This window comes from Salvia splendens, chromosome 13 (assembly GCF_004379255.2).
Source record: "Salvia splendens isolate huo1 chromosome 13, SspV2, whole genome shotgun sequence".
Lineage (NCBI taxonomy): Eukaryota > Viridiplantae > Streptophyta > Magnoliopsida > Lamiales > Lamiaceae > Salvia > Salvia splendens.
In genome coordinates this window covers 254,634-264,711 of record NC_056044.1, presented here as the reverse complement: position 1 = coordinate 264,711, position 10,078 = coordinate 254,634, and the positions used below count along the sequence as shown (strand labels likewise).

The 10,078-nt window shown below is 39.2% G+C and overlaps 1 protein-coding gene across 1 annotated transcript; it reads left to right on the top strand.

Annotated features, from left to right (window-relative positions):
- The first annotated feature begins 2,747 nt into the window (after nt 1-2,747).
- Nucleotides 2,748-4,234, top strand: LOC121761416. The gene is made up of 2 exons (XM_042157065.1): nt 2,748-3,553; nt 4,181-4,234. The coding sequence occupies exons 1-2, from the start codon at nt 2,870-2,872 to the stop codon at nt 4,232-4,234; spliced, it is 738 nt and encodes a 245-aa protein (XP_042012999.1). The 5' UTR covers nt 2,748-2,869.
- Nucleotides 4,235-10,078: the final 5,844 nt, after the last annotated feature.

Sequence of the window (10,078 nt, the reverse complement as noted above, 5' to 3'; positions counted from 1 at the left end):
TATATTTTGGAGCGCTAATCTATGTTTCTAAGTTCAGGTGCGTAATAAATCTGCCGGACCCAGAGGTTGATGTTACCTGACCTGACAGATGCAAAAGAGAGGGAATTGAAGTAAAAATCAGAAGTCGTCGCCCGGACCTGGGAGAATTAAAAGTTGGCAGCAGGAACAGAATGGAGCATGAGCAGATTTCTTTTTTAAGAGTCTTATTCAAAGGCAAACGCGTCAAATTACCAGAGGGATACCCTAGGGATCAGAGCCTCACCTATATAAAGAGCTCAACCTTGAAGAACAAGGGAGCCACTCCTAGACTCTCCTAGCTCACTTTTGGAGGCTCTCGTTCCATTTTCCTTAGTTCCGCACTTCAAAATTCTCATTTCACTTGCTGCGCACTTGGAGATGGGGTGATTCCGGCTACCGTGGTGGTTCATCGTCGTTATTTTGCTGCTGTGTAACACCGCCTTGTGAAGGCGAAGAAACAATATTTACCTTGCTTTGTTTAGTTTACTTTCGGTTTTAAGTACTTGTTCGTTTTAGTTTCGTAACTTTTAGTTGTTGACTTGGATCTACTGGATTTGAACCTATCTCTGCATTTATGGAAGTTTACCTTTGCTTTTGTTGGATCTTGTTCAGTCGATCTTGTTCGGTTGTTTTTGTTTTGCGTTGTTGATTGATTGTTGGATGTTTGGAGCTGAGATTTGTTCATTGGTTGCTAGAGGCTGTGGATTTACATATGGAGATGTTGGGATTTGTTGAGTTGTGGTGGCTTTGAGTTAGAGTTTGGCAGATCTGGTGTTTCTGTTTACGTTTCTGCATGTTATGGCTATTTACTTTCTGTTTCTGCATTCCTTAGGTCCAGTAGCGTAGATCTGTTAGTTGCGACTTTAATTTCTCGTTTTAAGTTTGGATCTGAAGTTTACTCTGTTTTCATGGTGTTAAATGCTCTGTTTTCTCTGCTATTCTCGTTTGATTCCTGAAGAAGATGAAGTTTGTTAGTAGTTATAATTAGATCTGCTTTATGTCAGCACTTTTCTGCATGTCCTTTTACTTTTCCTGCATGTACTTTCGCTTTTTCTGTGCTTTCTCCAGATCCTGGTCGTTTAAGGAAATCGGTCCCAACTAGTTGTTTCTCTTTTGTTTGTCTAATTTAGGAAAGTCTGTCTAGTTGAGTCAACTCCAGTTGTTTTAAAATTCACAAATATTTCGTTTCTTAAAGTCATGCATGTTCCGTACGTTCTAGTTTCTTAGACCCAGTAGACAGAGTAGATTGGTGCAAGATCTCTCAGACCCAGTAGTTTTAGTACTCAACCCAATTTGCGTGGCAGCAGCCAACCCCCTCCCAAAACATCCGAAATACAGTTCCGTGACACATCCGTCCTCGTGGGATCGATCCTTTGCTTCCCTGTGCTAGTTGTAGTATAGTGAGTTGAGGTTTCTTTGAAGCAGGAAAGTGCACCCAACGACCCCTGTCTGATAGATTCATGATCTCCTAGACCCTGTGTACTAGTTGAATCCTCTGGACCTGTTAGATTGAGTAAATATCACGCACTGCACGTTTATCCTGACCACTTCAGATTACTACATGACACTAAAATTATCTCGCTTAAAAAAAATTCCAACATAAAAGATATGTGTGATACATACTACGTCATTGGATAGAAATACCTTGTGATCAATCACGTGGACTTTTGAATTGTCTCATAAAAGCTACATATATCGAATCTTTTAGAGAGATATGGCATGAGTGCATGTTCTCCAAGTGTTGTTCCGATTCATAAAGGTGACAAATTCAGTTTGAATCAATGTCCAAAAACTGAATTAGAACCTAAAGAGATGGAAAATATCTTTATGCATGTATCATGGGAAATTTGATGTATGCTCAAGTCTGTACTACCAGACATTAGCTTTGCGCTCGAAATGCTAGGTCGTTACCAAAGTAACTCTGACATTGGACACTGGAGAGCTGCAAAGATGAAATGAGATACTTAAAGGGTACAAAAGATTTTATGCTCACATTTAGGAAATCTGATCAATTAGAAGTGATTAGATATTCCGATTCAGATTATGCTTGATTTGTTGACTTTAAAAAATCAAGTTTTGGTTACATTTTTCTTATGATTGGATAAGCGATATCATGGAAAAGTGCAAAACAAAGTTCTAATTCAACATCCACCATTAAGGCTGAATTTATGGTTTGCTTTGAAGCATTAATGGTTTCAAAATTTTATTTTAGGCGTTGGTATTGTCTCCTCAATATCCACGTCCTTGAAATTGTATTGTGATAATAGTGCAATCGTATCTTTCTGTAAGAATGACAAGTATTCAAAGGAGCTTAACACATGGAATTAAAGTTTCTTGTCGTGAAAGATGAAGTTTGGAAACAAGAATATCTATGAAATATATAAGCACACAGCTTATGGTTGCTGAGCCATTGACTAAGGCGTTACCGCCTAAGACATTTATGGAATAAGTTAACATAATGGTCTTGGGTATGGAAACGTCTAATCTTTATGTTTTCATGTTGGTTCAGACACTTATGTTATGGATATTTTGAATTCAATAAAGTTGTTTCTTGTAACACCCCGACTTTTTCTACCCTTTTATTGTGTTTTTGAAAGGACCGTTGTTTGTACACTTGAAATTTTTTCGATCCTATTTCTTTTGTCGAGAGAAGAATTTTACATCTTGGGCTTAAACCATTATTCTTTCCTAACCCAATTCTCTTTAATTTTCCAAGCCCAATTCTTTTTATTGAAATTACATTTTGAAGCCCAATTGGAGATGAAAACCGCTGTAGAATCTTCTCAATAATCGGTTACCAATAAATCAGGCCACATGATCTGCCATGAGTCATGAAATCTGAAAAATAGCAATGAATCGGCAACTACCTACATACATATATGCATTCTACCTCGCAAATCAGTTTTCATCATCACATGTCTTTCTACTTTTCAAAACTGACCCCTGCGAAGAGAAGTATGGAATAACTGAATTAGAGCAGAGCAAGCGTGAAGGCGCTATGACAGAAATTGAGACGGAAGAGATGGAGGGTAACGGCGATTTAGAACCGCGACATCGATGTGGTGGCGCGACCGAACAGCGAGGCAGTGACAGCAGCGGCACGAGAAAGACATTGACGGAGACTCACCGTGATTCAGATCTGGCCGGCGACAACTCCTACACCGATCAGCAGCCTCGCAATCAACGGACAGCAGCAGCAGCAGCGACTCTGGAGCAGCGGCGGCTGGACTTCGGCAGCGACGGCGTGGATGCGACAGCAGCAGCCCCTCCCGGCGGATCGGCGGCAGGATTTCCTCCACTCCGACTGCAGCGGTGGCTTCGCGCGACGGAGATGAGGAAGCCTGACCATGCGACTGCGCCGACAGCACCGTGGCGGCAACACTCCGTCTTCCCGGCGAGCAGCGGCCGGCGTCGTGGGATGAATTGGAGAAGCCGACGGAAATTTGGAGGAATTGGCGTCGATTTGATCAGAGAGAGAGACGTTGGGAGATGGGTGGAAGTTTTGGGCCTCAATTTGGAGACAAGAGTTAGAAAGGTATTGGGCCTTTTGTTTTTTTTTTTTTTGTTTTTTTAAAATGGAATCGGGCCTTACAAAGCATGTAGGATGATTTATTTGGTTTATACTCCATTTAACTGATTTGGGCCAGATTACAAATTAAAAAGAGATAGGCTAAGGGGAACACTCATGATGACGAAGGCTTTCCACACACGTTTTTGACCGACCAAATGAACTCCGTTTTGACCAATTCTTTTTCCTGAGTAAACTTCATGATGTCTTCTATGTTGTGTGTAAATTTCAACCCTTTTGGATTAAAGATGAATTTTTGGTGAATTTTTGAAGTTAACTGCGCAACTCTGCCGAAAATGTTTTCTCGACCAGTAGGTTACGTGGTTGTTTTGACTGACCTAAAAGGGGTATTTGGACATGAAATTTTAACTGGAAGTCCTTTGATGAGTCTTCTGTATTGTGGTAAAGTTTTAGCCCCAACGGAAGTCGGATGATTTTTAAATGATTTTTATAAAATCGTTGCGCAGTGCTGCCAGTTTTCAAATGAAATTATATATGTGATGAAGTGATAGGATATGCAAAGATGTATGTTATGATGTGATTTATGTGATTGGAAAATATGTTGATATATGTGCTATGTAATTTTTTTTAAAGGAAACATCGCAAGTGAATCGTGATCGCAAGGGAAAGAAAGTGTTTTCGGGTTAAGCACTCGAGGTGGGCTTTTCTACCCTACTATTTTGTGGGTTATCTTTAATACGGACTCTGTTCCGGAAATGTTTATGGAGGTGAACTGTTTGTCTTGCCAACTGTTTTGTTTTGAAACCTATCTGAAGTGGTTTACCACATATGTTTAATCGAATTCGGGTCTGTTGGGCTGCGAACCCTCAGGCTAGTGTACACGAGATCGGGAGCCATCTGAGAGCAAGTTGGCCGGTCTAGTTGACCTGGGGTGTGGCCACGCCCCTTGTCACCCGTTGGATCAGATAGTGTATGATGGTGGAAATAAGGGTGGCAATATCTGAAAATGACTGCGCAGTCGAATTTATGAAATATGTTTTAGTGTACTTGGGTCATTTTCTTTACTCTTAAAACCCCAAGGTTACACTGTTATGGCATGACAAACTATGATTTTGGCGTGTGTCCACTGAGTGCATCAAGTACTCAGCCCTGCATGTTGTTTTCTTAATGTGCAGGTTGAGCGGTGACGAGCGCGGTGGGTGTTGAGCATGAAAGTGAAGAAGATAGTAAATAAAATGTTCTGAATATATTATGTCTTCATACATAATAGTATTCTACTCTCGAATGCTTCCGCTGAATATTGTTTTTTTTTCCAAGTATTGATGAGATAATAATTGTTTCGAGTTGTTGATTGTTGAAATGATACTCTGATTTTATTCAAGCTATTACCATTTATTTCGAGCAATGGTCGAGTTGTGTTATTTTCCCCTTTCCTCCCCGCTTCTTTAACCCTCCCCTAGTCGCGATCAACCGTATTTTCTATCCTTAGAAAATGCGGGCGTGATATTTCTACTTTTCCTGCATATACTTATTATTTGATATGCATATATACGTTTTCAGTATTAATGCAGGATGTCTTGAAATAAGACAATTATGGACGTTGTGTCACTTATAGATTATATTAGTGCGATTATTGGTGATGTGGTACATGGAATGAACTATGTCGATTGAATGATATACGCCCGTCATAACCCACATTAGTAGTCTTTCTAATATGATACTTATGTTTACCAATGATGAAAGTATTTATAAAGTCAAATATTATGTGCGCCTTATGTTTTATTATGTCTATTTTACTGTGACTCTGTCAAGTGTGACAAGTGGGAGAATCGAAAACTTTGTGTCCCACATGTTCGCCAAGTGGGAGAATGTAACTTTTATGTCTCACATATGTGACATGTGATAGAATTCTAAATAGAATTGGATTTTGAATATAATATATTAACTTGGTATAAGACACATTTTTTCCTAATTAATTATTATTATTGGGGATGTTTCTTTATCATGTGACAAATCACGTATGATTCTTATTCTACTTATATTGTGAATGAATATATTACAATTAAGGAAATGAATATATTATTATTATATATATATATATATATATATATATATATTTTGATTAGCAATTCGTTGACTAATCAAAATGATGAATTATACTACCTTCGTCCCTGAAAATTTGTCTCATTTTTCCATTTCCGTCTGTCCATCAAAATTTGTCTCATTTCACTTTTTACCATTTTTGATAGTGGACCCCGTATTCCACTAACTCATTCCTACTCACATTTTATTATAAAACTAATATATAAAAGTAGGACCCACAATCCACTAACTTTTCAACTCACTTTCCATTATATTTCTTAAAACCCGTGTCGGGTCAAAGTGGGACAAATTTTGGGGGACGGAGGTAGTATATTTTAATCAAATACTCCCTCCGTCCCAGATTTATAGTCACATTTAGTTATGGCACGGGTTTTAAAGAATTGGTGGAGTGTGTACTTAATGAAGTGAGAGTTGGAGGATGTAATAAATGAAATGAGATGGTGGAGTGAGATGATAGAGTGTGTAATAAATGAAGTGAGATGATGGCGTGTGTAATAAATGAAGTGTGTTGGTTGAAGGTGGGTCCATTTTTTACTTTTTGGTTTTTTATTTTTATTTTGATTTATTTTAATATAGATAATGGCATTTGGGTGTAATTTAAGTGAATAATGGAGTAAAATTTTATGTCCAAATATGAAAAATTCTAAATGTGACTATAAATGTGGGACGGACTTTTATGGCAAAATGTGACTATAAATCTGAGACTGAGGGAGTATATGGTAAGGATTGTGATTGTCATTAAACTTGGGAAGCAAGTTTTATAGAAAAGAAATGTTCTTACTATTATTATATTATTATATAGCCACTTTATTGGAAAGGGCTCTTTATGTTTTATAATTAGGGTTTGTCCTCTCTCTGCCTATAAATATAAGTGTGGTGATCTCATCAAATCACACACATTATAGAGAACACATAAACGAGGGAAAGAGAGAGAAACAAATCCTTGGAGTTGGAGTTGTGCCACTACGCCGAAAAGAAAGTCCGAGGAAGTTCTCCGTCTTCCCCAATCGCTTCCGCTATGGATCATAAAGGTAAGTTTTTGATCCATTATGTTTATGGTTAATACGTGAAATACATTATGTTCGAAAATCTTGCTTTATTTATATTCAATTATGTAATCTTGAATATATGATGATAAATAATGTCCTGCACCCATTATGTTTATGGTTTTACGTGAAATACATGTTTTTCAAAGATCTTGCTTTATGTGTATTCAATTATGTTTATCTTGATTATATGATGTAAATAATTTCCAACAAATCAGTCCCCGTTAGTTGTGCGGCTGTTGTTCGGCGAAGGAGTTGTCACCGCCTAGACCAGCTCCGCTCTGTCGTCGCCTGCAACCTTCTTCTCGGCTCTCCCTCTTTCTCCAAATTTCTAAATCTTTGATTTTTCTTGGAATATTTGTAATGTTTTGATGAATCAGCTGCATAAAACTAACACAAGGATGGAGAAGCTCAGATCAAAGCCAATTTGATCTTGAGTCTCAGTAGCCGTAGGATATGTACAAGTTGAGATCTTATAATCTCAACCGTCAGATTGAGTCAACGTTGAATTGTTTAGAGTTTAAAATAGTTTGTGAAAGTTGAATAGTCTGTATTACTTCAGCTCGCTTTTCCCCAATTTACTTCTCTCAAGATCAATAAAAATTTCTTCCATTCCTGCGATTTACATTCTTGCAGTTAATCTGCAGATTTCAATCTTGATTACAAAATAAATTGTAACAATTGGCGTCGTCCGCCGGAATCGAGTTTGAAAGTTTTTTCTCTGATTTTTTTTGGTTGGAATCAGATCTGTGACCGAGATGGCATCTCGTTTTTTAAGCTGAAAAATTCACCGGCAAGATCGACTTTGCGTTATGGAGGATGAAGATTCGTGCTATGCTCACTCAGCAGGACTTGGCTTCCGCCCCCTTCTAGAGAATTCGTAAAAAGGGATTAATTTCGCTGACCTTTCGAAATGAGGAATTAATTTCGTTGACCTTTCGAAATATGAGTCCGAGGCATGCAAATTTTTCGGAATAAAGGATATTCGATTTTTTATGCATTTTCTCTTCTTTTTAACGATTATTTCGTTGCTAACATTTATTAATTGACCAAATTACCCTCCATAATAATAACATTTATTAATTGACATTCACTTGTCACATAATAATAATATTTCATAACTATAGTAAAATAAAAAAATAAACCAGAAAATCAATACGCAATAAATGATTCAAATACAATACACTCCGTAACCATTAGCGGCGTCATACCAGCGCTCCTCCTCCTCCGTGCTGTCACACAGCGCCCTCCCCTTCGTCTTCGGCAAGCACACCACAAACATCGCACACACCGCAATCGCCACCCCAAACACGCCGTAAGACAAAAATGCGTTTTCCCTCCCCGCCGCTACCAACAGCGGGCTCAGCGCTCCCCCGAACACCAGCGCCTGCCTCACCATCGACACCGCCGAGTTCCTCACCGTCGTCGGAAACAGTTCTATCGTGTAGATCAAGAATTGGACACAATTCCCTTGAAATTCTTTATTAAAGCCCATTTCTTTGATTTGGACTTGCACCTCTGCCGCTGCTGATCTTACTGATTCTCCGAGAGGGTGGGAGGAATCTGCGCTCAATTTGGCCGGAGATCGGGCTGGAATTTCTGAGGATCGGGACAGATTTAACGGTGGCGGTTGAGTTTTCTGGAGACAAGCTGGAGCGAGATTGAGGAGAAGAAATTGGAGCTCTCAAAGGTGGAAGCTTTGTCGATTTGAGCTCTCAAAAGTTTGTATATCTATGTATTTTTGGTCCCTCGCAGAGACGCTGCCATGGAGGAGAGAAAAGGGTAGGGCAGGTTTGTGGAAGCTGGAAAGAGGCGTGCAGTTTGGAGGTGGGGTTGGAGGTGATGGTGGGGGGTGGGGGTGTTAGGATGATTTTTTATAAATTGTGTTAAAATTTTTGGAGGGTAATTTGGTAATTAATAAATGTTAGGAATGAAATAATCATTAAAAAGAAGAGAAATTGCCTAAAAAATCGAAAATCCCTTATTCCGAAAAATTTGCATGCCTTGGACTCATATTTCGGAAGGTCAACGAAATTAATCCCTCATTTCGAAAGGTCAGCGAAATTAATCCCTTTTTCCGAATTCTCTCCTTGGGGGAGGAGGAGAAGGAAACCAAGGAGGCTGAGGGAAACAACAGCTGCAGGTATTCTATCTAAACTGGAAGATTTATACCTTACGAAATCAATTGCGAATAGGCTGCTTATGAAGCAGCGGTTGTATTCTTACAAATTCTTGGAGGGAAAAGGGGTTTTGGAGCAATTGGAGGATTTCAACAAGACCATCCATGATCTTGAAAACATCGATGTGTCGATAGGAGAAGAGGATAAAGCAATTCTGTTATTGAATGTGCTTCCCCTCGCTATGATCAGTTGCGCGATGCTATCTTGTATGAGCGTGAGAAAACCGTGACACTCCTAGAAGTGCAGTCGGCTTTAAGGTCGAAGGAACTGCAAAAGGGGGAGATGAGGATTGAGGATTCTGTATCTGAAAGCTTGAATGTAAAGAAATTCAAGGGAAAGAAGTCATACAAGAAGTTGAATGAAGTCTCCAAGAATGTGCCAAGTGATCAAAAGGAGACCCGTTCTTGCCACTGGTACAAGAAGCCCGACCATCTCAAGAAGGACTGTTTTGCTTGGAAGAGAAAGCGAGAAAGTCTGGGTGCAAAGGCATTGAATTCAACTGAAGAAGTAGAGGATGGTGATGCATCTGTTGCTCTGAATATCATGGATAGTAAAGAGGGAAGCTCATGGATCATGGACTCAGGATGCAGTTTTCATATGAGTCCAAATCTTGAGTGGTTTAAAAGTATAAAGGAGGCAATAATCAAGTCTGCTCAATTAAAGGCATAGGTACTGTAAGGCTAAAAGTAGATAATGGATGTGTTGTTATCTTGAATGATGTCAGGTACATTCCTGAAGTGAAGAGAAATCTGATATCACTGGGAAGAAAGAATGCAAGTTTGTTTATGAGGCTGGACAAATGTTTGTCAGCAAGGCAGGAAAAATTCTGATGAGAGCTGAAAGAAAAGGAAGCCTATACTATATGATAGCAGCTGTTCAGAGAGGAAATCAGGGAGTTGGCCAAGTTCTTGTGACAGATAATGTCAATCTCTGGCATGCTAGGCTGCGACATCCGACCATTGGAACAATGAAGGAGCTGGTAAAGAAGGTTCTGGTTCAATATAGTGATGATGAGACTAGTACAATAAAATATGAGGAATGTGTGCTTGGAAAAGCAAAGAAGTCTTCTTATCCTAAGGGAGTTCACACATCTACAAAGCCTCTAGACTATGCCCATAGTGATCTATGGGGGGCCGGCTCAAGAAAACTCAATTGGAGGTGGTAGATACTATATGAGTATAATAGATGATTTCTCTAGGAAG

Excerpts from the sequence above, each read along its gene's own strand:
- LOC121761416 (XM_042157065.1), top strand. The coding sequence starts at position 2,870 with ATGAATCGGCAACTACCTACATACATATATGCATTCTACCTCGCAAAT. Across the intron at positions 3,554-4,180 it reads TGGAGACAAGAGTTAGAAAG|GAAACATCGCAAGTGAATCG; the intron begins GTATTGGGCCTT and ends TTTTTTTTAAAG.